At 48.2% G+C, this 23,475-nt stretch overlaps 1 protein-coding gene across 11 annotated transcripts in view; it reads right to left on the reverse strand.

Moving 5' to 3' along the window:
- Positions 1–23,475, reverse strand: part of Prdm15 (PR/SET domain 15) — a 66,255-nt gene that overhangs the window by 16,248 nt on the left and 26,532 nt on the right. For 4 of the 11 annotated variants that reach the window (XM_031364537.1, XM_031364542.1, XM_031364545.1 and 1 more), the window contains 12 exons: positions 17,545–17,787; positions 14,115–14,244; positions 12,753–12,949; positions 12,441–12,535; positions 11,994–12,084; positions 8,419–8,586; positions 6,918–7,012; positions 4,579–4,710; positions 3,643–3,777; positions 2,817–2,980; positions 1,985–2,064; positions 1,556–1,675 (listed from right to left, as the gene is read on the reverse strand). In XM_031364537.1, the coding sequence (XP_031220397.1) occupies positions 1,556–1,675; positions 1,985–2,064; positions 2,817–2,980; positions 3,643–3,777; positions 4,579–4,710; positions 6,918–7,012; positions 8,419–8,586; positions 11,994–12,084; positions 12,441–12,535; positions 12,753–12,949; positions 14,115–14,244; positions 17,545–17,787 (1,650 nt within the window). The remainder of the gene's footprint in view (positions 1–1,555; positions 1,676–1,984; positions 2,065–2,816; positions 2,981–3,642; positions 3,778–4,578; positions 4,711–6,917; positions 7,013–8,418; positions 8,587–11,993; positions 12,085–12,440; positions 12,536–12,752; positions 12,950–14,114; positions 14,245–17,544; positions 17,788–23,475) is intronic. The other 7 variants (XM_031364538.1, XM_031364546.1, XM_031364548.1 and 4 more) reach the window with 6 other exon arrangements.

Here is a 23,475-nt window from a genome sequence, read left to right on the forward strand (position 1 = left end):
GGAGAGAGAGAGAGAGAGAGAGAGAGAGAGAAGGAGAGAGAGAGAGAGAGAGAAAACATCCAGGGTCAGAGGAGAATTCTCCAGAGTCAGCTCTTGCCGCCCCACAGGGTGCGGGGATCAGTGATTACACCTATGTGGAAGCACCTCTGCTCACCAAGCCATCTTGCCAGATGGGTACTTTTAACTTATTGCAGCCGATCTTAGGCACTGAAACAACCCCAAATCTCACTGACTATAGGCTGCCGACGAGGACAGGGTGAAGCACCCTCACCAGTCACAAGCCAGCTGGGTGAACAGCAGTGGTCACTGGTAGCAGCGGTACATGCAGGGTGCTCACACATCAGGGCAGGCAGACTTCAGTCCTTAGACCCTCCAGGAGACAAGCCAGCAGTGCTGTCACACTGAATGGGAGCAGTGTGCCCAAAGCTCTCTCTCAGCTCCAAGCTCAGCTGGACAATTGCCCACCCAGTGTCATTTCCTTACCACTCATCTTTACCTGTCTCTCAGTGTGGAGAGACTTCAGGCAAGCAAGCTGTGCCACAGGGCCTGTCAAACCAGAGCCAGCAGAGGGCGCAGAAGTCTCTCAGCTGCCAGTCCCTGGCTAAGTCCAGGCCTTTCTGACTATGGAAGAGCAATTTTACCTTAATTCCCACCTCTGCCCAATCCTTGTATTAAAAATTTCATATATCTCCCAGCACCCAAGGACAAAAACCATAGGTGATGAGAGATTCAGTCAAAGCCTGGCCACCCAGCAAACTATTCTTTAACTGTTGCTAATCCCTCCCTGGCCCTGCCTCCATCACTTCAGGCTCTGCTCAAAACAGTGGCACCAGGATTGTCTTCTGCCACTACTTGTCTGTCTGTCTTGCAAAGGACTCCAGTCAGTCGGTACAAACCTCACTCACCCTCACAGTTCTAACACCCATTCATGGTCTCATTCATTCATTCATTCATTCATTCATTCATTCTCATAACTGCTATGCTCTGAATATTTGTGTGCCAAGACCAAGTGGTATGCTAGACAGAGCTCCCTGGTTTTACAGGGGTTCGGTTCTAAGTGAGACTGGCAGATGAGAGAACCCATATAGGATGTGGCAAGAGAAGGGAGAGCTAGGCATAACCAAGCAGAAAGGAGCTTGAGGAGAGAGGTTGTACTCAAGGCCACCCTTGGCTACACATAGAGCAGGAGGCTAGCCTGGGCTACACAGACCCTGTTTTAGACAATAGAACATCACCAATTTGGGACATCTAGCTTTTCTTGCAGGCTATACAAATGTCTTGTGGATGATTTTGTGGTAAGTGATATGATTTTTGAGAAAGACTCCTATTCCTGGGACCCTGGACCTCCTTTGCCAAAAAGATTCTCACGACTCCTTGCAGTGCGACACCCCCTCCCCCCGCAGTTGTAGGCACAGACTATGTCTATGTTCAGACCTAGAATTTTAGTGATCATAAGCAAGCTGGGTACAAGGCTGAACATGCTCTAGTGGCTTGGGGTGTCCTATGGCTCCCTGTGGCTCTGAGGGACCTTCTGGTGCTCCAGGAACACACCTACCTTTCCCACACTCGGCACACAGGTATTCTCGGATATTGTCATGCACACGCATGTGCTCTTTCAGCATGTCCTTCCTGGCAAAGGACTTTCCACACTGCTCACAGGCATGGCTTTTCACACCTATAAACAAACACAGGAGCGCCTGAAAGCCTTAGCCCGCACAGAAAGAGGTCTCAGCAAGAAGCACACATGGGCTGCCTTTTCAGACATGGCAGTCTTTGGCATGAGAAGGCCCTGAGGACCTGGAGTGGACACAAGTGGATCGGAAGGATGCGCTGCAAGTAGCAGGGGAGGCTAGGATGAAAGCTGGAGAAATGGGGACACACCCGAAGTGTGGCTGTTTGTATATGGGGCCAGGGAGAGTGATGGAGGAATCCTGCTGCTGGGGCAGGTGAGCTGGCACCAAGCATCACTACAGGAGCATGTTACCTGTATGGATGAGTTTGTGGCGCTCCAAGTTCCCAATGCTGTTGAATATCCGCCCACAGATCTCACAGGGATGAATGTACCTGAAAGGAGAGGCAAACCACAGGAGCTACACATCCCTCAGGGCTCATCACCTGTAGGTTCACCTGCTGTGAAGGCCTTATCTGCTATGAGGGCATCCTCAGCTGGGAGGGGCGTAGATGAAAGTTCCTCTATCAATGGAGGTGAGGCAAAAGGTGTTATGATCTCAGCTTCTGTAATGGACTGAATTGTGTCCCTCAAATTGTTATTGAAGTCCTAGATAAGAATGTGGCTGTATGTGGAGACAGACATTTATAGAACAGATCAAAATGGAATCACCATGGTGACCCTAATCCTTAAGAGGAAACAAGAGACGGACATGTACAGAAGGCTGAGCATGAAGACACAGAGAAGATGCCATGTGCTAGTCAAGGAGAGTTTAGGGGAAGCCAACCCTGAGATACTTGATACGAGACCCTAGCCTCCAGGTCTAGGAAATATGAGGTACTTAGTCACAGCAGCCCTGAGACGTGAATTCAGTCATCCTGTTGGTCACTACCCAGCGCTGGAGTGACTTTTGACATGGAACAACATAAATAAAACCTATTTATGGTAGAAAGGTGCTGGCTTGTTAAGTAGGCCAACATAACTTACTGTTAGAATCCTGTGAGGAAAAAGATGAGGATGACAAATGGGGCCTAGGAGGCCACAGGAAGGGCATGTGTCCCCAATATCTGGCATAAGGTGAGCCAGTGATTGTGATTTGCTGAGCACTGTGGCTTTGCAAAATCCCCTCTTCCACACAGACTCTTACTTCTGCACGTTGGGGTCAGGCAGGTTCTCTCGGTGGATGACCATGTGGGCATGGTAGGTAGCTTTGAGTGCAAAGCGTCGGTGGCAGATGCTGCAGCCGTGGCCCTTCTCCTTGTGTACCTCCATGATGTGTTTCAGGTACTCCTTTCCACGGCCGAAAGTGAGCTGTGAGAACACAGGGTGGAGGCTGCTGACCCACTCGCATCTCTGGGCACCTTTACTAGCTACACTTGTATCAGCTGGACACCAGGGAGGGTCAGTTACTCACGCCAGAGAGGGGGTTGGGGTGGGATTCGCACAGAAGCTTGCTGTTTAACAGGAGAGGCTAGGAGCAGGTCACGGACCGCTTGGAAATCAGTGGCCCTCCCTGAAAGCATGCACCCTGCCTTGTGTAGCACAGGTCCCGGACCGCTTGGAAATCAGTGGCCCTCCCTGAAAGCATGCACCCTGCCTTGTGTAGCACAGGTCACGGACCGCTTGGAAATCAGTTGCCCTCCCTGAAAGCATGCACCCTGCCTTGTGTAGCACAGGCAGGTTGGATCAAGACAGGGATGGGTCAAGGTGTCCGCAGCCTGAGGCCAGTGAGGCTAGTTAGGCCAGTTCCCAAGACACTGGCCATACCCTAGTAAGTAGTCCTGCTTAGGGCCGTGCCAAACCACAAGTGGGTTCCGATGAGTGTGAGGCCTACGGTTACTATCCCTAAGCCCAGGTGATATGGGACAACCTTCTTAGTGGAGGAAATGGACAAAATAGTGCTGTGAGTTCCCATAGCTGTACGGTTACAAATTCCTCCCTGAAAGCCAGGCTTGGGGCAGAGTAGTGAGTACCTGGCACCTCTTGCAGCTGTACTTGTGTGGCTCAGAGTCTGCGCTCTCATCGGAGTTGTCATCATTCTCCTCTGAGGAGATCCCAATCTTGCCAATGAACTCCTCCCGCTGGTGGTCATCCATTAGCGCGATGTCCTGCAGCAAAGTCACACACCCGTCCTTTAACACAGTGAGCTGGTACGCTGGTCATTACTTTCAGAAATCAGCTGTTTGCTTAGCAAGCTATACCTATGTCCCTTGGAATGGCCTGGGCCTGGCCACTCTGTGGTTCTCAGAGTCGCCTGTCCTGTCCAGGCACAGCCCAGGAGGATGGACGGCACAGACTGCTGCAGCACTGCTCTGGACTAGGCGCTACTTTGTACTGGGCCTGACTCAGACAGGCTCTTTTCCCACCTGTCCTCAAACCCAGTTCTTGACATCCTGGGGCTCCTGCACTGCTCATCTTTTCCCTAAAGGCAGGGAGGCAGCAGACTGCCACCCTCCTTACATCCACTGTTCTGGGAAAGGCCCGGGTAAGAGTGATCTGTCAGGTCCCACACAGGCCTACAGCTGGACAATCAGGGGTGCTAGCATAAGACTGTCTGAAGAGCCTGCCATTGCCCGTGTGTCAAAATTTCACCCCTGAGGTGACAGTGTGAGGAAGCAGGCCCTTTGGGAAATGACAGGGTCTGACACCCATAAGTACGATGATAGCCTTTAAAAGGAAGACTTTTACAACAGTCTCATCCCTCCACCATGTGAGGACGCAGCAAGAGAGTGATGGATGAACAAGGAAGCTTTCAACAGACAGTGAACTTTCCAGTACCTTCATCTTGAACTTTCAGCTCCAGAACTGTGAAATACAGTCTGTTGCTGGCGAGTGCCTCATCTATGTACTAAGAGATACTGCCCCAGGGTGGGCCAGGTCCCCAAGTGCCACCTGTATGGGATCTGCACCTTGAAGTGGACATGGATGTGGTCCCTGAGTACGTCCACTCGGAAAAACTTGCGCCCACAGATCTCGCAGGTGTACTTCTTGTCACCGTGGGTCAGTAGGTGCTTGTTCATGTTGCTCCGGCAAGAGAACACCTGGGGAGAGGGAGTCAGTGCAGTGGGGGCTAGGTTATTAGACATCAAATAAGCTGCTCCCTATGGCCCACAGGACAAGCTACTTCCAGGCCTAGAACATGTTGCAAGTTCTAGACTTATGGTGATTTAAACATCCACTCACACCACAATAGAGGACACACTGTTTCCAGTCTCTGCTGCAATAGGAGTACAAGAGTGCTTATGCTGAGTTAAATAGCTCACTGGCACAGAGCCTACTGAGGAACCCTGCAGATATACCTACAATTTTCTCAAAATAGATACCAAAGAAGACTCAACTCAGTTTGAGTACTGCTTCCTGTTGCTTTCTATTTCCAGCCCGGAGAATGGTTGCAGGTTTACTCATGCATACACACTAGTCCTCTGGGATCCACTTAATAGCCAAAGTGAACCTGAGCTGGGGCTGGAAGGATGTGGTCTAAAAGCAGATATACAACCGTCACTAGGGACCCAGGAGCTCCACTGACCACAGAGCATCCAATGGCAGGGCTTGCCTCAGATGAGGCGCCTCAGAACCTACGTATCTATTGACAGAGGCTCTACCTCCCTGTCCCTGTACCATCTGGCCCCCAAACTCAGAGTTTAAGAGGCCCCACATGGCTCTGCTTCTCTGCTGATCCACAGGCTTTTGCTTGCTCTGTGGACTGAAAGAAACCAGGAAATATCATGAAAGCAGTTTCTCATTTCCTCTAGAAAGCATCATTGGATCTGGGAGTGCTCACAGTGCTACATGCTCACAGCCAGGAGTAGCCAGTCATGAGGGCTGGGATCCCCACCCAGTGTGGTGGTGCTTGGGTGCCAATGCTATGATATGCCAGCAGCTACTGTGTGTAGCTGTGACAGGCTCGGCAGTAGCTCCTTCTCTAAGCTGCCTGAGTAACATGTACAGGAGCCACTCAAGAACCTATATCCCTAGTGTGCGCTTGCATAGGACCCTTTCTAGAACTTGTATCCCCCAGTGTGCACTCTGTGCAGTAAGGGACATGACTTCTATTCCTCTGGAGACTCAACCAGTACTTCTTCCAGTTACCTGAGTTGTCAAAGTTGAGTCTAACGAACAAGCAATGGCATTTCCAGTTGAAGGTAGGTACTCATGTGTGAAGAATGGGACAAGTGTATGAAGCAACCAGGACAGGGCCTGGGAGCTCCAGCATAGGCTGCCCAGGCTAGAATACCTAGTATTGACAACCTAACCTTGATTACCATGGGATAAGCTATGAAAATACTTAGCCTACCGTAGAAAATACTAACTTAGAAAACACTATCTAGACACTGAGCCGGGCGGCCAGCACAGACAGCACAACGCCCCAGGGCATCTTGCCTCTTCACTGTGGATATGAAGGCAAGGTCCGCTCACTCAGGAGGACAGCATGTCCCACAGAGCACTTAGGAAATGAGATCCTCAGCAGATTCATTGGAAACCAATCCCAGGTGGAAGAGACCAAAATGCTGACTGTGCAACCTGAGGGATACTTCAGTTAAAAACATGGTGCACACTGGGAATCCCTGAACACTGTTGCCCTGCATCTAACCTTCTGACACTGAAACATGGTACTGTCTACAGAGTTAACACTTAAGAATTGCAAAACTGAACTCCGAAAGAGAAACCTCAATGTGGTAGCTAGTCTTCTGTTTAATTTGGCGCAAGCCAGCATTATCTAGGAAAAAGAAACATCAGTTGAGAAAAATACCTCCATTAGATTGACCTATATATAGGCAAGTCTGTGGAGGTATTTTCTTGATAATTACTGATAAGAGGCTTCAGCTCACTGTGAGCAGGGCCACCTCTAGGTCAGTTGCCCTGGTGCTATAAGAAAGCAAGCTGAGCAAACCATGGAGACCAAGCCAGTAAGCAGCACTCCTTCATGGCTTCCTGCCTCCAGTCCCTTATTGAGCTCCTGCCCTGCCCTCCCTTCATGGCGGACTGGAAGCAACTCTTTCCCCTTCAAGTTGCTTCTGGTTATGGTTTACCACTGCAACAGAAACCTAACTAGGATGTGTGCTATGTCTTAAATGTAGGATTTTTGTGTTAGGCTGCATCCATAGCTATCTGGGGTGCAAGAGGACTGCATGCTGTAGGCTCAACATGCCTACAAGTTTCCCGGACAATGCTGCCTCCTTGCAGCTCTGACCTTGAGCTTAAAATAGGGACTTTGCATCCAACATCAACAGTCCCTGCAGAATATTACCTTGCCACAAACTGGGCATCCAGAAGGCTCCTTCTTGTAACGAACCAGGCTCTCCCCGCTGGCCTCCAAGTCTTCTCTCTTCACCCGCCGCACACCTGAAGTCCCAGGCCAGATAGGAAATGTGAGGCCACACAACACAGATCAGATCCCAGAACTACCTGGGAACTATGCTGAGAATATTGTGGTACCAGATATGCAAAAGGCTAGAGGAGAGTTGCTTAAACCCATGGGTTCAGGGCTACTTTGGGCAACATAGCAAGACTTCATCTATCTATCTAACTAACCAACCAAGCAAGCAAACAAACAACTAACCAACTAGACAAACAAATTCATGTGAAATAGGCAATCTCTAAGTAAAGGAGAGAAGCCAGGTGTCTTTTCTGGGCATTTGTACATAATCTGACATGAACACAGAGCTGGTGACTTGGCATCAGGGAACAGGCTAACTCCAGGGTTCTAGCACTAAGAGGCACAGCATGTAGTGGATCTGAGGCTAGCTAGGGGTATTCTCAGCTTCCAAAGCAGCAAGCTGCTGCCCATAGCAATAGTGTAAGTCACGTGTGAGCAGTGTATCTAGTCCAGTTAGATTCATCACAGATAACAGTGGCTTCCAGCAAGGCCCACAGCATACTTTCTGAGCAACTGCTCTGTGTTGGGCTTGAAGGAACCTTGTGGTAAGGTCAGGTCCAGCCATGACATTGAGCTCAAGAGGGTCAAATATCACCTCCCCTGTACAAGCAAGAAAGCTAAGATATAGTGACTTGCCTATTGTTCTTGGGAGGCTGGGTGGAGCCCAGAGTACACTCTTAAGAATCTCACGAGCCCTTGCTGTATGAACCGATAGGGAAACGAGTGTGTGGGGGGTTTGGGGGGGAGATGCATATGGAAGCAAAGTGCAGGAACTTACTAAGGATATGAGCTCCTCTTGTTTTCACAAACTCATGTGCATGTATCTAACAGTTATGCTTTCTACACAGCCTGAATGTGTTCTGTAAATAGTGTTTTTAAACTCTAACCAGCGAGTGTTATGCTAGTGACAAAGGGGCTGTGACTCTTAGCAGGAAAATAAAGAGAGCCTTCATCAGAATGCTGATTTTAACATGTTTCACTCCTTATTCTGCACTTGCTGCTGCCTCATGTGTGCAGAGAGCTGACTCTGCTGAGTCTCTGACCTCACATAACCTACCATGTAGACTGATGGCACCCGCCAGCACACTCCATTCTCTTTACATGGCTGAACTGGCTGTTTGCAGGACACCATAATGACCTTTTTTACAGCTCATCACACTAAAGTCATTCTTCACAGTATTAAAAAGTTCTCTAAAGAAATACTTCAAATAACTGTCTAACGCCAACACAGAGTAGTCTAGCTGTGCCTATGTGTTCCCCACTGTTCCTTCTCTCTGCCCACTGCACAGTTAATACTGTCTATCCTTGGGTCCCTGGGATTGGGAGCAGGGTCGCTGGGTCAGAAGGCAGGCGTCTCAAGCCCCAAGCTCACCATCCAAGTGCCGCCTCTGGTGGTCCAGCATAACATCCTTGCGGTAGAACATCTTACTGCAGACCTCACAGGCAAACTTCTTGTCCCCATGTTTCTTCTTGTGCTTAGAGAGGTTGCTGTTGGTGGAGAAGAATCTGAAACACATCTCACATTGGAACGTCTTGTCATCTGTCCAGAGAACAAACACACAACGTGTGGTAAATCACCCCTGACCATGTATCTCCTCATGTGATCCTGCATGTGTGCCTCAGCAGGGCGAACGGCACAATCAAGGCAGGAAACCAGCGGGGCACTGTGGCTCAGAGCTTATCTACTGTGTGTGCTCAGCTGGACACAGATACACACTGGTGTGTCAACTCTCTGCACCTGGAAGACTGCCTTAACAGCTCTCTAGGCTCCTCTCCCTCCATCTGTATGTACTATAAGCTTCCTCTGACCCATGCTGCAGGAAGTCTCCTTGTGTTCTCAGCATGCTCTACCTACTTCTCCAGCACAGTGCCACCGGCTGGCCTGCCTCCTCTCTGCTTGATCACCTCATATAGCACCCCTACAGCAACACCCCCACCGTCTCCACCTTTCTGGAGCTATCTTGGCCTGGGCCTCCCTTTAGTGGACGCACGTTCCATACTTACTCAACATATACCCCAAAAATACACACACATACACACACACACACACACACACACACACACACACACACAACCACATTCACACCTATCTCCTCCCCTATTCAGCACACAGCACATAACCATACATATTCACACTACAAGAAGTCAGCATCCCCACATCCTGGTCCCCACTTTAAAGTCTCTCCTGGAAGGCAGCCAGTCAAGCTGTAGTTCCTGCCTCTGAAAATCTACTCTACCATCTGGCCCTGCCCCCTCTGCCTGGTGCCTGCAGTCTCTGTTCCACATCCACTGGGTGCCTTGTTTCCTTGTGGGCCAGCCCTCAGAATCACTTACTTTTTCCTGCACCATGAGGATGCATTTGATAGCAGGTGACAAGTATGCCATTACTTCTCTCAGGAGCAAAGGCAAGAATGTCTCTAGTCTCAGCAAATGTTTTCCTATAAAATCCTAGTCTCCACTGGTAGGACTACTCAAGTGAGGACTATGCTGCAGGAAATCTCTAGCTCTACTCAGGAGATCCCATGTGTAGCCAGCTAGAGGTCAACCCACCTAAAACTAAAGAAAATCAGCCATCTTTTCTCCTCCTCCAAAGGGACAAAGGCACAAGGCAGGGCTATGTCTTGGCCTTCGAGTGGGCACGTCTGGTGGCAGGGCAGCACAGAAAGCACTGGCCTAGCTACAGCTTTCCCCACAGCAGGGTGGCTCCTCTTGTAAGGGCATGGAGTAGACTAAGCCTATGTGAGTCTCAGGAGACCTGGGCCCGCACCTGGCAGTGTGACCTCAACACACATGATGAGAATGACATCATGGCAGTGTCCTGTCCTACCATGTAACTCACATTCCCAAGGAAATGCTATTCATACAATTCAACCCTCTCTCTCATTTGTTTGGCTACATTGCAGAGCAGTTCTGCTAAGCCCCAACCAGGCCTACAGCACAGGTGGGCCTCTCTCCTAAGTCGGTGTTCACAGTACAGGTGAATCTCTGACCATATCATATGAGCCTTCTTCCTTATAAGTTCCAAACAGTATTAGTAAACATGGAAAGCAGCAGTGCTGGCGTGGGCTCTAACGTTCTCCCTCACAAGCCTCTCCTGGTATGTGGAAAGAGACCTCCTACCAACTGCTTTATGTGCTGATCACCTATACAGTCAACTAAGATGACTCAATAACGGTACAAGAACCCAGTCCTCAGAATGATATCCAATTCCATCCCCATAATCTAGTCACTGGAGATATGCACAGGCCCTGTAGATAATGTTCCAGGGTATGGTAAAGAGCAAGAGGCTCAGACATCTGAGAAAACAAGAGTGGACTGCTAGGGCCCAAGCGGATAGGAGGCTGTATTTTGGGGCCCTGACTTGGGCCTTGCTACCTGTTAGTGCCCTCTTCAGGTGTAAAGGGAGCACAGCAAACAGTGAGAGTGACACCAATGTACAGGGGACACAGAAAAGGCCTGACAGCATGAGCTGCAGAAATACTATGCACTTGAAGCACCCCAGCCCTCTATAGATCCTCTGAGGATGCACATTCTACTGACTTCATACCACAAAAGCATATGAACACGTAAAGAGGCTGCCATGGGGTCTCAAAGCTAACAGATCATCTTCACTCTCAGCTCCCAGTCTTGAAATCAGCCTCAGGAGAAAATCTGCTTGCAGTTCATCATTGCCATGACCACCTAACAAGGACAAGTGTCTTGTATGACAGTTTTAGCCAACGCACAAAAACTGATTCTTCGTTTTCTGTCCCACTCTTGTCCAGAGAAATCATTAAACCTTAAATAGGAACAACTGCTCTTCAATCCCTAATGCATGCCCAACTTCAAGCTGACGTTACTCTCACCCTATTCTGCATCTCCTTGAGGAACAACAGGAAGGTGACACCAATCCCAGTTAACAAAGAATCTGCCTGAGGCTGAACCAAATGGGAACTGATAGGAGTATGCCCAGATTCTTATGGGCAAACCAAGACATCGAGGACACAGGCCAAGATGCTGAAGTCATGTGCATGCTCCCACACAGATGGTTCATGTCACTGACAGGCAACCTCCAGAAATCACAGAGAACGAGATACCATGCTGAGGACAGACGAAAGCAGTCAGACAGTGAAAGAACAAATTGGTCGAGACACTGATATTCCCGGGTGGGCACCGGCATGAACAGAAGCCTGACAACAGAGTACAATGTCACAGAATGACCTCGTAGTTTTGAGTCACAGAGTGACCTCCCTCTATGCTTCCTCTGGTGATTTGGCTCCATGGCCAAAGCCCAGGAACTGATAGCCCCAGGGCTCGCTCTCTAGAGCACAGGATAGCCAGGCCTTAGGGAGCTGCCACCCCTTGGCCTACTTGCTGCCTGCACAGATTCCACCATTCACTTACAAAGAGACTACCTGAGAATAACGTGGTCCCCAAAACCATAGCTGTCCCCCAGCATGGGCAGCTCACAGTACAGCAGCTTTTGGCCTCATACAAATATTGCTTCATTCCTTTTGAAGAGTGGCAGATGGAAACAGGCTCAGGAAGTAACAAACTGGGACAGATGGCAACGAAATCTGTCTGGATGCCCACAGGGCACACAGGTACAGGGGACTGATGGTGGGAGGAAAGCTCCGACAAAGCAGGTGGGCCTTTCCAATCTCAAGCCTTTGCATTTTTCTCTCTCATACACTTCTAGAACAAAATCAACACTGCTGCTCATATGTCAGCAAGGATGAGGGTCCTGCATCACAGTGGCCTCAGACACAGGGTCTGAGGATGCAGAACAGCCATGAGACAACCCACCCTTTCTTGACTAAGGGAACGTTGCCTTAGACATCTCCAATGGCTGGAAAGTTCTGAATAGTCCTCATATCCCTTGAGGTAAAAGGGTCAGGGAGAGGCCAGGCAGCTCCAAGGGAGCCTTTCTCCTAACACGCAGGGCAAGCATATGGGTTAGGGCCTCACCTGTCCTACAGTTGTGGAACTCCAGCGCACTCTCCATTCGGAATGTCTTCCCACAGCTGCCACAGCGGTAACGGTACTCACCGTCCACCTGCTCAAAGGGCACACTGTCAGCAAAGACTGCAGGAGTGCAACACAGGGGCCCCTCTGTGCAGGTCTAGTAATTCCTAGGGCTGGCTATACCACTGTCTTTCTCTTCTGTTCTAGTAGGAATATTCTTGTTGTCCAACTGCCTGAGAAAGAGAACCCCACACTCAGGTAACTGCACCCCAAATACCAGCCACCAATGTTCTCCTATATTGTCCCTACTGCTTCTGTAAGCAGTGGCCTAAGCTGGGCTCAGAATGCATTGGGGAAGGGGGGCTCCCTCTGGAAACTGAGAGCTCCCTTCTCTTATGGCTCTTCCTCTAGAAAACAGTTGTTCAGTCAGTTGTTTGGGTGCTCACTTACCTCATTCCGGCTGTGCTTGTAGGAAACATGTTGCTTTAGACTTTCCTTACGGCTAAACAGTTTCGAACATTCCTCACATTTAAACAGCTTGTCACCTAAGGAATGAACCAATAGAAGGTAGATTCACTGCTTTGGCCTTTCTCAGCAAGGTGCACCCATCTCTGAAACATGAGGCCTCTGTCTGGGCGGGGTGCCCCGTGCTGGAGGGGACAGGCAGCCACAGGGCCACCCCTTGCAGCAGTTCTGCAGCAAGGACCCAGCAATGGACACACACCTTCTTGGCCCTGCCCTGTAGGCTGGGCAGGCACTCACCGTGCGCGCACTCACCGTGCGAGCGCACGTGCCGGCTCAGGTTGCTGCTGTTCTGGAAGACCTTGCTGCAGGTGCCACACTGATGGATGCGTTTATGCTCACCCAGCTGACGAACGAGCTTCCGCCGGACGCCATGTCTGCTGGACAGAACCAAGCCCCTCTTGAGGGCAATGGTGCTGCTTGGATGATGCGTGAACCTGCCCAAGAGAGGGACAGCTGGTCAAGGAGAGGTGGCAGCTGGGTCCCCAGAGTGAACACTTCCGATCACAGTCACCTCAGAAAGTTCATCAGCCACATTTCCCAGCTATGATTGGCCTATAAGGAAAGGAAGGCAGAACTCGGAGTCACCCAGTCCCGGGTAGTACAGACTAAGGATTAGCTTCAGTGCTAAGCTCACTTGCTTCAGCCCTGGCCACCAGGACACCTGAGCTTCATTTATGTTCCAAACAAGGTGGCCCTCCCTGTCTATGGCTCTTGTCCTGACTTGGTATCAACTCTACTGTGTTTTATGTTGACTCTGAACTTGACTCCTAAACGCTTCTTCATCCTGTCAAGTGTGCTTCTTCTGCTAAGTGCTTGAAATCCTCTGGGCAGTAAGAAAGGAGAGAAATAATAAACACACCCACATTTTCACAGGTTCGCCAGGTGAATTTTGCCAACTCCAAAGGGCATAGAAAACACCAGTGGCTGAGTCAACCTCAGGGCAAAGACTCACTAGGGAATTATAACTGCGGTATAAACACTTCTTTCCCATGCTCACAAAAAAGAAAGCAGAGCAAGATGTGAAACTGACTAATATCCAAATACAAGCAGCTGCTGAACCACAGCAGCACTGCTCCCATAGCTGGGGCAAAGCCCTCAGGACCCCCCCATGGGCGAGCAGACAAAGCAGGCACATGCATCAGGGTAATGTGAGCCTTTCAGAGATTTGGACACACGCTATGACATAGAAGGATATGTACTGAGCAATATAAGCTATTCAGAGAGAGCAAGTACCGTGTGCCCTGACATGGGGGATACAGGCTAGAACTGCCTGCAGACAGAGAGCAGAATGGGGTAGTTAGTTTCAGTTTGGGTAAATAAAAAGCTTGGGAGATGGATAGCTAGTGTCTGCACTGTGTCCTTAAAAAGAGTTGTGATGGTGAACTGTCTGTCGTTTGTGTTTTAAGAAAAAAAGATTCTCACAGTGAACAAACTAGGAAACTAGGAAACTCCTAGAGTTCAGAACACACATTGCTGGCCAGGAGAGATGAAGCCCGGCTCTGCTGTGGGGGAAAGGTGGGAGGTACTTTCCCTTCAGTACCAATTAGCTGGTCCCTGTGCTCCGTCCCCAAGCACCAGCCATGTACAATCAGGACTTACTTTGGCACTGAGCTGGCTTCATTTGTGGGGGTGGCCAGCTTCCCCAAGACTAACTCCATTATCCGTTCATCTGGTGTTGCACTCACAGGCTCATCTGGGGGGATCTCGGTTATGATCTCTGCCACATGCTCTGTGCAAAAGGGTATGACAAAGGGTCATCACTCGTGTAGGGGACAGACTGGAATGAAACCCAGGAGAAGCACCACCCTGGGGGAACACATCCTGAGTGTGGATGCAACAGGAATAAAAGTACAACATTTTAGAATCTAAACGTTTATCTATATTTAAAGAGGGTATAATGTTTTTAATCCAAACCACAGTTATACTACATGCCTTGTAAAGCCCAAGCATCACATTACTTCAGTCTCTCCTGTCTCTCTCTGCCCAGGACACCAGCAGCCAGATCTTGGAGCTTATTAAATGAGCTTTGACAGAGTCTTAGAAGTATGACTAGTCATCGTGAGGATGCTCAAAGGTGAGTAAATATGCTGTTCAGGGCTATATCAGAAGTGGGATAAAATGAAATATGAAGATTTATACAGAAGAAAATTTCAACCATTGTTTTGGTTTTTGAAACAGGGTCTGATGTAGCTAGGGCTGGCCTTGAACTTACTATGTAATCAAGGATGACTGTGGATATCTGAACCTTCTATCTCCTAAGAAATATAATTCTAGGCATGTATCATCATGCTCAGTTTCGGTGGGGCTGGGGATGAACCCTGGGCTCTGTGAACGACGGGCAAACACTCAACAAACGGAGTCATATTCTAGACCCTGAGCCATTGGTTTATTTTTATTTACTTTTATTTTTTTGTTTTCAATACATCCTGGCTGCAGGTTCCCTTCTCTTCACTCCTTCCAGATCCCACCCCTGCCCCTGCCACCCTCAGATCCACCTTCATTTCTCTTAAGAAAAGAGCAGGCCTCCCAAGGATATCAACTGAACACAGCAAAACAAGATACTGGGCACAAACCCTCACATCAAGGCTGGGCAAGGCGACCCAGTAGGGAAAAGGGCCCCAAGAGCAGGCAAAAGAGTCAGACATCCCCACTCCCACTCTTAGGGGTCCCAAGAAACACCAAACTAACAATCGTGACAGATATAGGAGGACCCAGCACAGACCCATGCAGGCTCAGTGAGTCCCTAGGAGCCCTGCTTAGTTGGTTGTGTGGACTGTATTCCTTTGTATCCTTGACCCCTCTGGCTCCTACAACCCTTCCTCCCCCTCTTCTGTGAGGTTCCCTGAGCTCTGAGTGGGGAATCAATGGAGATCTCCAATTTGGGTTTTCTCCCCCTCCCCCCACAATGTTTGGAGGTGGGTCTCTCTCTGCCTCTGCTCCCATCAGCTGCCCGTGGAAGCCTCTCTGGAGCCAGTGGTTTCTATTGCTTTACCTACTATCCCAAATGCAAGTGACAGCCAGAAGTAGTTCCTGCTCTCCCTTCCTGTCTATAGAGGCAGGGACATTCCACAGGGAGCTCAAAGCACTCCTGCTCACGTGCAGATACTTAAAAATGTTCAGAGAACAAGCACTGGCCAAGGAGAGGAGGAAACAGGAAAGCAGAGAACGTTCCATGGAAGCTGCTCTTCTATTCTCTTTTTAATTTCAAGCTTGCTTCTCATTTGCACAATGGGAAGAGTAACGAGTCAGAGTCCTAACACAGGTAGAAGGGACGGACATCTGAACACTGCGCTTGTCCTGAATGTGAGGTGGACCTAGCATCAGAGGGACCAGGCAGCTGGGACAGGGGTTGCATGAGGACTGCAGAGACAATGGTTTTCCAGAGACATGTACATGCTACAAAGTGAGTTGCTGCAAACTTCGCTAAGGGGTCTGCATAATCAAAGAACACACTCAGGTCAGTGAGATGGCTCCAGTGGTATGCTGGCTAGTTTTATGTCAAGCTAGAAAGAAGGGAACCTCAACTGAGAAAACACCTCTGTAAGATCATGGTATTTCATTGCAGCAGTAAAAACCCTGACTAAGCTGTGGGATATTTTTTTAAATTATCGATGGATGTGGAAGGGCCTGGCCCAGTGGGGGTGGTGCTATCCTTTGGCTGGTGGTCCCTGAAGACCATGAGTGAAACTCAAACACTGAACACTGAGTGATTTACACTGTTGAAATTTAGTTTTGCCTTGTTCAGATTATGACCATGCCCCGGTTCTTCCCTCTTGAAAAGTATTTAACTTAATTTTGATCTTACAGACTCCCACAGTTCAGAGACTGGTTTTTAAAAGAGATTTTGGAATTTTACAAAGACCTTGGATTTTAATAAAGACTAAATTTTTAGGTGGTAAAGATATCTACTGTACAAGCTTGGCTCCAGAATTCCATCCCTGGAGTCTTCATAGAGCTGAAAAAGAACTACAAAGTTATCCTCTGGCTTTTGTATATGCTGTGGTCTGCGGTCTACATGGTGTGTCTGCACATACACACAATGAAGGAAGGAAGGAATGAGTGAATGAAAGAAAGAGAAATTTTTAAAAAGAACAGGGCCATGACCAGCAACATGTCCACCCATAAGCAGTAGGGAACAAATACTGGGAACTCCCGTGATGGATTAAGGGCTGCTGGGTTAACAGAGCTGTGACTAACAGGCATGACATGGGCAAGACTCACAACTGAGATAGTGAAACACACACACACAAGCCAAGTACTGTGGCACAGGTGTGCATCACAGCTCTTTAAGAGGCTGAGTGGGCAGGATCAAGAATTTAAAGTCAACCTGGGTTATATGCTGGGCTTATGGCCAACCATAGAAAACAAAGAAAAAAAGAAAGAAAGAAAATCCCAGACCGAGGGCTCCAGTCCTGATGAGACAATGGCTAGCCAGATGTCCATTTTAAAAATTCTGTGTTTCTAACACTCTAGTGTGAAGAGTCTGCATAATTGTACTAGCTGATTTTGTGTCAACTTGCCACAAGCTAGAGTCATCAGAGAGGAAGGAGTCTCAGTTGAAGAAATGCCTCCATGAGATCTAGCGGTAAGGTATCTTCTCAATTAGTGATTAATGGGTGAGGGTCCAGCCTGTGGTGGGTGGTCCTGGGCTGGTGGTCCTGGGTTCTATAAGAAAGCAGGTTGAGCAAGCCAATAAGCAGCACTCCTCCATGCATGGCCTCTGTATCAGCTCCTGCCTCCAGGTTCCTGCCCTGCTTGAATTCCTGTCTTGACTTCCTCCAATGATGAACTATAAACTAGCAGTAAGCCAAATAATCCCTTTCCTCCCCAACTTGCTTCTTGATCATGGTATTTCGTGGCAGCAATAGACACCCTAAGACAACAATCACACTTTAACAGCTGACTGAGGGACTAGAAAGCAAGGAAGCCCTTACCTCGCCAGCCCTCCCTGGCAAGATGGCCACCCAGAAAACTAAGAAGTGTTGAAGAGCATGCCAGCAGCCCCAGCGCACACCCACCAGCCCCTCACCTGTAGGCTCCTTGTCTTTGATAATGACCAGAGGCTGCTCAACCTTGGACGCTTTGGGTTTCCTCCCTCTTCGAGGCTTTTTCTTTGGCTCTTTGGTGACTGTGACACTCTGGATGCTCTTGCTCTCAGCTGCTGTGGGAGGCTCCATCCTGGGTGCATCAGGCTCCTTCTCAGAAGCCACCTCAGGCTGCTGGCCTCCTGCAGGGAGGCTTTTAGCTTGATCCAGATGGCCCAAGAGATGCTCTGCAAGAGGAGATGGGCTGATGACAATACAGTAGGAAGCTGAGTGTTGGCTTTCTTTGTTATGCTTGCCAAGTGTGCCCTCAGCACAGGTAAATAAACTTTATCTTCACTGTTTTTAAAGAGAAATGGCTCTACTACATATATACAGCTTCAAATTAAGTTTCTCTCATCTGACATGTTTGGGACCAGACGGCTCGGGATCATGGTGGACTCTGAGTTTAGAAATGTATGGTGCTTCACAACTAGAACTTTCAAATGGAGGCTGACCAGCTTAAATTATTTTTGTTTGTGCATTAAAAACTGTCATGTAGCATAGACCGGTCTCAGCTTCTGATCCTTCTGTTTCTACCTTCAATGGCTAAGATTCATTGGCTACCACAAATGCCACCATGCCTTGTTTTATGCAGTACTAGGATTCAAACCGAGGGCTCCCTGCATGCTAGGCAAGCACTCTGCCACTTGGGTCACACCCCCCACCCTGAAGCTGTACTTAGAAGTAAATGAGACGCAGGCAGGGTATGGTGTTACATGAAGCTATCTGTGAATCTGCAAGCGCACATGCACATCTGCAGAAGCCATGTTCACATGCTGGTGCAGCTCCAGTGTCTGTCTTACTCCATGAAACCATCAGCAACCTGACTTACTTTCTTGATTGTATTTCCTGGTTTTTTTTTTCATAGAATATGACACACTAAGATGGAAGCACCTATAGAGGAATACTACCTAAAACACAGTGAACCAGCCTCCCTCCCTCCCTCCCTCCCTCCTTCCCTCCCTCCCTCCCTTCCTTCCTTCCTTTTTTACTTTCCCCTCCCTCCCTTCCCCTTCCTTTCTTCCTTTCTTTCTATTCTCCTCCTTCCATTCTTTTTTCTTCCTCCCTTCCCTTCCCTCCCTCCTTCCCTCCCTTCCTTCTTTTGACACAATTTCTCTGTGTAGCCCTGGCTGTCCTGGAACTTGTTCTGTAGACCAGGCTGGTGTCAAACTCAGAGATTCACCTGCCTCTATTTCCCAAGTACTGGGATTAAAGGTGTGTGCCACCACTGCCCAGCTAAACATTTCTTTATAAATCCTACAAGAAAGTAAAATGTCTTTGCTTATTTACAGCTTACAGAAAGTCTCTAAAACCACCTAGGAAAAGGCAGGGGAGACAGACGTTGGGACCAGGCTGGCAGCCACATGGAGTGGTAAACTTGGGACGTAGTGGGCAAATGTGTTGGGTCACGGAGTGCCAGATGACAGGAAGAGGAAGGGAAGACACGACAGAAGCACCACTGTGCCTGGAGCTGGTTCCTCCTGCAGATGTGAATTGATTCAGCACCAGTACCAAGCTAAGTAGCCATTATCCCTGATTTGTCTAGCATTAGAGACTCTATGCCAGGTGGGTGGCCCCAAGGAGCAGGCCTGTGAGGGAAAGCTAACATGATCTGGTACGTAACCATGTTAGACAGATAGAACACACACCCTGAAAATATAGAATGAGCAGTATTAAGGAAAGCAAAGAAGACTGCCAATCACACAGAGGGAACCTAAAACCAAAGTGAAGGACATAGCAAGAGTGAAATCAGAGGCCACAGGGTCTCTCAGGGTATCAGGCTGTAAAGATGGGATTACAAGTCATCACGAGACCCAGGGACTAAGACATCCACTTGGTCTACTCTGGACCCAGGCACAGAGCAACACAGATTCAACTTCACATAGACTCTGTGTAGGATACAGGGATTTATTCTATACAAAAGCTCAGTGTCTGTTGAAGGCACTGCTTTCCATCAAAGAACAGAGAGCAGAGAAAGCAATGCCTTCAACACGGACACAGAGCCATCCACAGTAAGCAGAAGCTGTGATTCTTCGGGTCCAAGGTCCAAAATAAGTAGAGTAAATAAATGGGAGAGCAAGAGCTTAGGGACTGATGCTGCCGGCTTCCTGTTTGCCTGGCTCACGTGAAGTATCATCTGGGGCCCAGCACTGTATAAACAGGTGTGGTGTCACATACCTAAAACCCCAGCAATCAGGTTAGAGCAGAAGGACCGAGAGAGACCCTGTCTCAGAAATCGGAAAATAAATGTATGAGAAGTGGGGCTGCAGAGATGGCAAAGTGGTTAAGAACACTGGCTGCTCTTCCAGAGGAACTGGGTTCAACTTCCAGTACCCACATAACAAGCTCACACACCTGTCTGTACTTCTAGTTCCAGGAGACCTGACACCCTTGCACATACATACATGCAGGCAAAAACACCAATGCACACCAAATTAAAAAAAAAAAATCACTAAAAAATACATGAGAAGCACACCAACTCTGATGCCGCACTCAGACAGGTTACCAAGCCTGTCGTCTACCATGCTCATCCAATTTCCTATGTCCTTGTGATTTGTGTTTGATTTACTAACCGTTCTGGTTACCATGAGAAGAGATGGTATAATTTCTCCTCATACAGCTGTCAGTCTTTGCTTTATGAATTTCTGGACCATGTTAAAGCATTCATGAGAACAGAGATGCAATGTCGAATAAAATGTGGAGGGAGCCAGCATGGCTCTTACGGGAAGCTTCAGTGCTTATATTAAACAAACAATAAGTAAAATTGACTGAGTGAAGCATTCAATTTAAAACAGAGAAAAGAACAAAACAAAAACAAAAAACAAAAGAGGATAAAAAGGAAGCAAGCATGGTGGCACATGTCTGTAGGAAGTGAAGCAGAAGTCAAGGCTATCCTGAGCTATAGACCATGTGAAGAGCCAGCCTAGACTACATAAAACCCGGCCTCAAAAAGACAACCACAAAAAAAGATAAATCATCAGGAGACAATTTTTAAAAATGAAGATACAGTAAGAAATAAGAGAAGCTCAAAGCTGTTTCTTTGAAAAGGCTCACAATATTGGCAGAAAGTTCAACAAGAAAGGTGCAAATAACTGTGGAACTGGTTCAAAACAAAGTCCATCAGTCTCCTGCCTTACTCTGCCATTCAATCACCTGCATTTTCAAGTCACCTATCCACACCTACAGAGAACCTTCCAGGAACCAAAGGCTAGAAACTCATAGACACCCTAGTCTCTTACATAAAATGGCACAGTATGTGTAAAAACCAACACACATGTCATACACAGTAACATTCAAAACACCAAAATGTAGCAAAAATGCTATGTGAATGGTTATTGCTCTATATTCAGGGAATAATGACAAGAAAAGGAATCCTGTACATGTTCAGTAGATGCTCGTTTTCTGAGTAGCTTTTTGGTATGCAGCTGTTTGAGTGCTGGCATGAGATGCCACAGCTAAGGAGGCCTGACTATATTACAGTGTCTACCAATGACTTAAAATATGGAGATTCTACTTTCCTATACAAGCTGTTTCCTTCTGAGACCTCAGACCCCTCCCAGTCACACCAACACACTCAGATCACACTTTTGGTGTTTACAAGAACATGGCCATAAAGATCTGCTCACAGTTGTGCCACAAAGCAGTTGTACTTAGCATTCTTTTCCCCTGGAGCTAATTACTGCCTTATCTTCCATCAGTCATCCATTGTCCTGTCTGCTGCTACACTCCCTGGCTCTCTCCTTTCTTACAGTGAAACGCACTCACCTCCCGGATTTCTCCCTTTTCTTTTCTTTTTTCTCATTAATTTATTTATTCACTTTACATCCAGACTGCACCCCTCTCCTCCCAGCCACTCCCTCACATGGCCCTTCCCCAGCCCCCCCTTTCTCCTTTTTCTATAGCTCCTGTTCTTCCCAGAGCCCTCTGCTCTCTCTAAACTGGGCTAGGGACCTGCATATCCTTTTCCCACTCCCTACAAAGGACTCTTCCTTTCTGTATATGTAGAGGACATGCATTCTGCTTTAGGCAAACACTGTAAAACTCAACAGAGGCGCTAGGATCTGAAAAGCACACATTTGGGAGCTAGAATCCAATGTTAGTGTGGGAGAGTGTCTTCATCAAGTGGTCTGATGGTGACAACCCACATACTCCAGGGTTCTCCTTATGAGGTTTTTTTGTTTTGTTTTTTTTGTTTGTTTGTTTTTTGTTTTTTTTGGTGCTGCTTGGAAATGTCTGGGTTTGTTGAGTATCTTCACTAGGTTGCTGACTGTGAAGACTCTAATAGCCAAGTCTGCCTTCCTGTCCTAACAGTGCTCCCGTTTCTAATGGCTTACCCTCTAACACTTTGTTTCATGCCAGCACAGGTAGGTCTTTGCCATTCATTACACTGCTGGCCCGCTGGGCCCTTCTAGATTGTAAACCTGCATCCTTTAGGGTCTCCTTGCTGACTATCCATTTGTTTCTGAGACAGGATGTCATGGAACTCAGGGTGCTCTCAAACTTACTGTGTAGTTGAGTATAACTTTCAACTCCTCATGAGCCTCCTGCCTCTGCCTCTTGAAGATTTGGATTACAGGTATATGCTACCCTGTCTAGTTTTGGGGATGCTGGGGCTTGACCTCAGGGCTTATGATGCTAGGCAATCATTCCATCAATTGAGCTACATCCCCAGTCCACCGATGATCCCTACTGCCTCTCCCTTCTCCCCACAGAACACTCCTGTCCTCCTGCAGTCTCAGACCATCCTCCAGTCCCTATCTCGGTTGTGTTCTCCACATTCCTCCTTATGGAAAACTCTCCCAGTGTTTTTAGACGCTTTTCCATCAATTTTATGACTAATACCACAGCTCTCATTTTCAGTCATCTACCATCTTCTGATTTCTTCAACAGTGGCCTGCTCTTATCTGAAGGATGCAGTGCTATGCTGCCATCTCTCACCTCAGTGAGAACTTCAGCTTGGAGGTTTTTTGGGGGGGGGGGGGAAGCAGTTTTCAGAATCCTCAGACAAGTTGTTTGGTCTCTTGTTCATGTTCATCTTTCCCCAGCACCTAGAGTCTTATTCTGCAAGATGGTCAGAGGTTGAGCAGTCCCACTTGTGGGTCTTTCACCTGCTGGTTTCTACAGAGAAATTCTTCCTCCCTGTCTGGGGCCTGGACCAGCTCTACCACTCGAAGAGGAAGGAACGAAGATGTCTGAAACTGCCCAAATTCCAACATCTGACTTTGTGAGTCCCTGTCCTCAGTACCTTATTTTCCCAGTCTCAAGTGTCTCCCAAAGGACTGATAGAAGCAGAGATGCAGCTGGGTGGGGCCGTGGCAGGGTTGGGATAGACCAGGAGGCCAGGGTTCTAAGAAGGCTGACAGTCTTCTCTTCCCAGACTCCAGACACTCCCGCAAGCTCTGTAGGAGCAGACATGTTTCTTGGGTGTCCCACTGCTGGCTTTGGCTGCTCTGGCATGCTTGCTTGGTTAATGCTGGTGCAAGCACATCTTGACATCTTTTCAACCTTGCTCAATGCTCTTCACTTCTCCTTTCTTTGTCCTTGCATTTAAGTGGAGCAGAATTCCAGGAGGGCACCAAGGCCAGTATACTCACTATTGCCTCATGTTTAATCAGACATCCTTAAGTGGCCTCCTGGGACTGGAGTAGGGTTCCCCAAGGGGACACGGGAAATGACAGCATCAGGTGAAAGGTCAAGAACAACAGCCTGTGCTTCCCATGTTGTCCGGCAATCTCAGTTGGTCTCCTTGTATTCTGCATAGTGGGTCTGACTTTAAAAGACACATGCTGCCCCTCACCTGCTCACAGTCACGTATGTTCATGAACAAATGTGTGAAATATGTTCAAGTTCAAAAGACTCATCTGGTTTTAAGACTC

The sequence above is a fragment of the Mastomys coucha genome, unplaced genomic scaffold (assembly GCF_008632895.1).
Source record: "Mastomys coucha isolate ucsf_1 unplaced genomic scaffold, UCSF_Mcou_1 pScaffold12, whole genome shotgun sequence".
NCBI classification, from domain to species: Eukaryota; Metazoa; Chordata; class Mammalia; order Rodentia; family Muridae; genus Mastomys; species Mastomys coucha.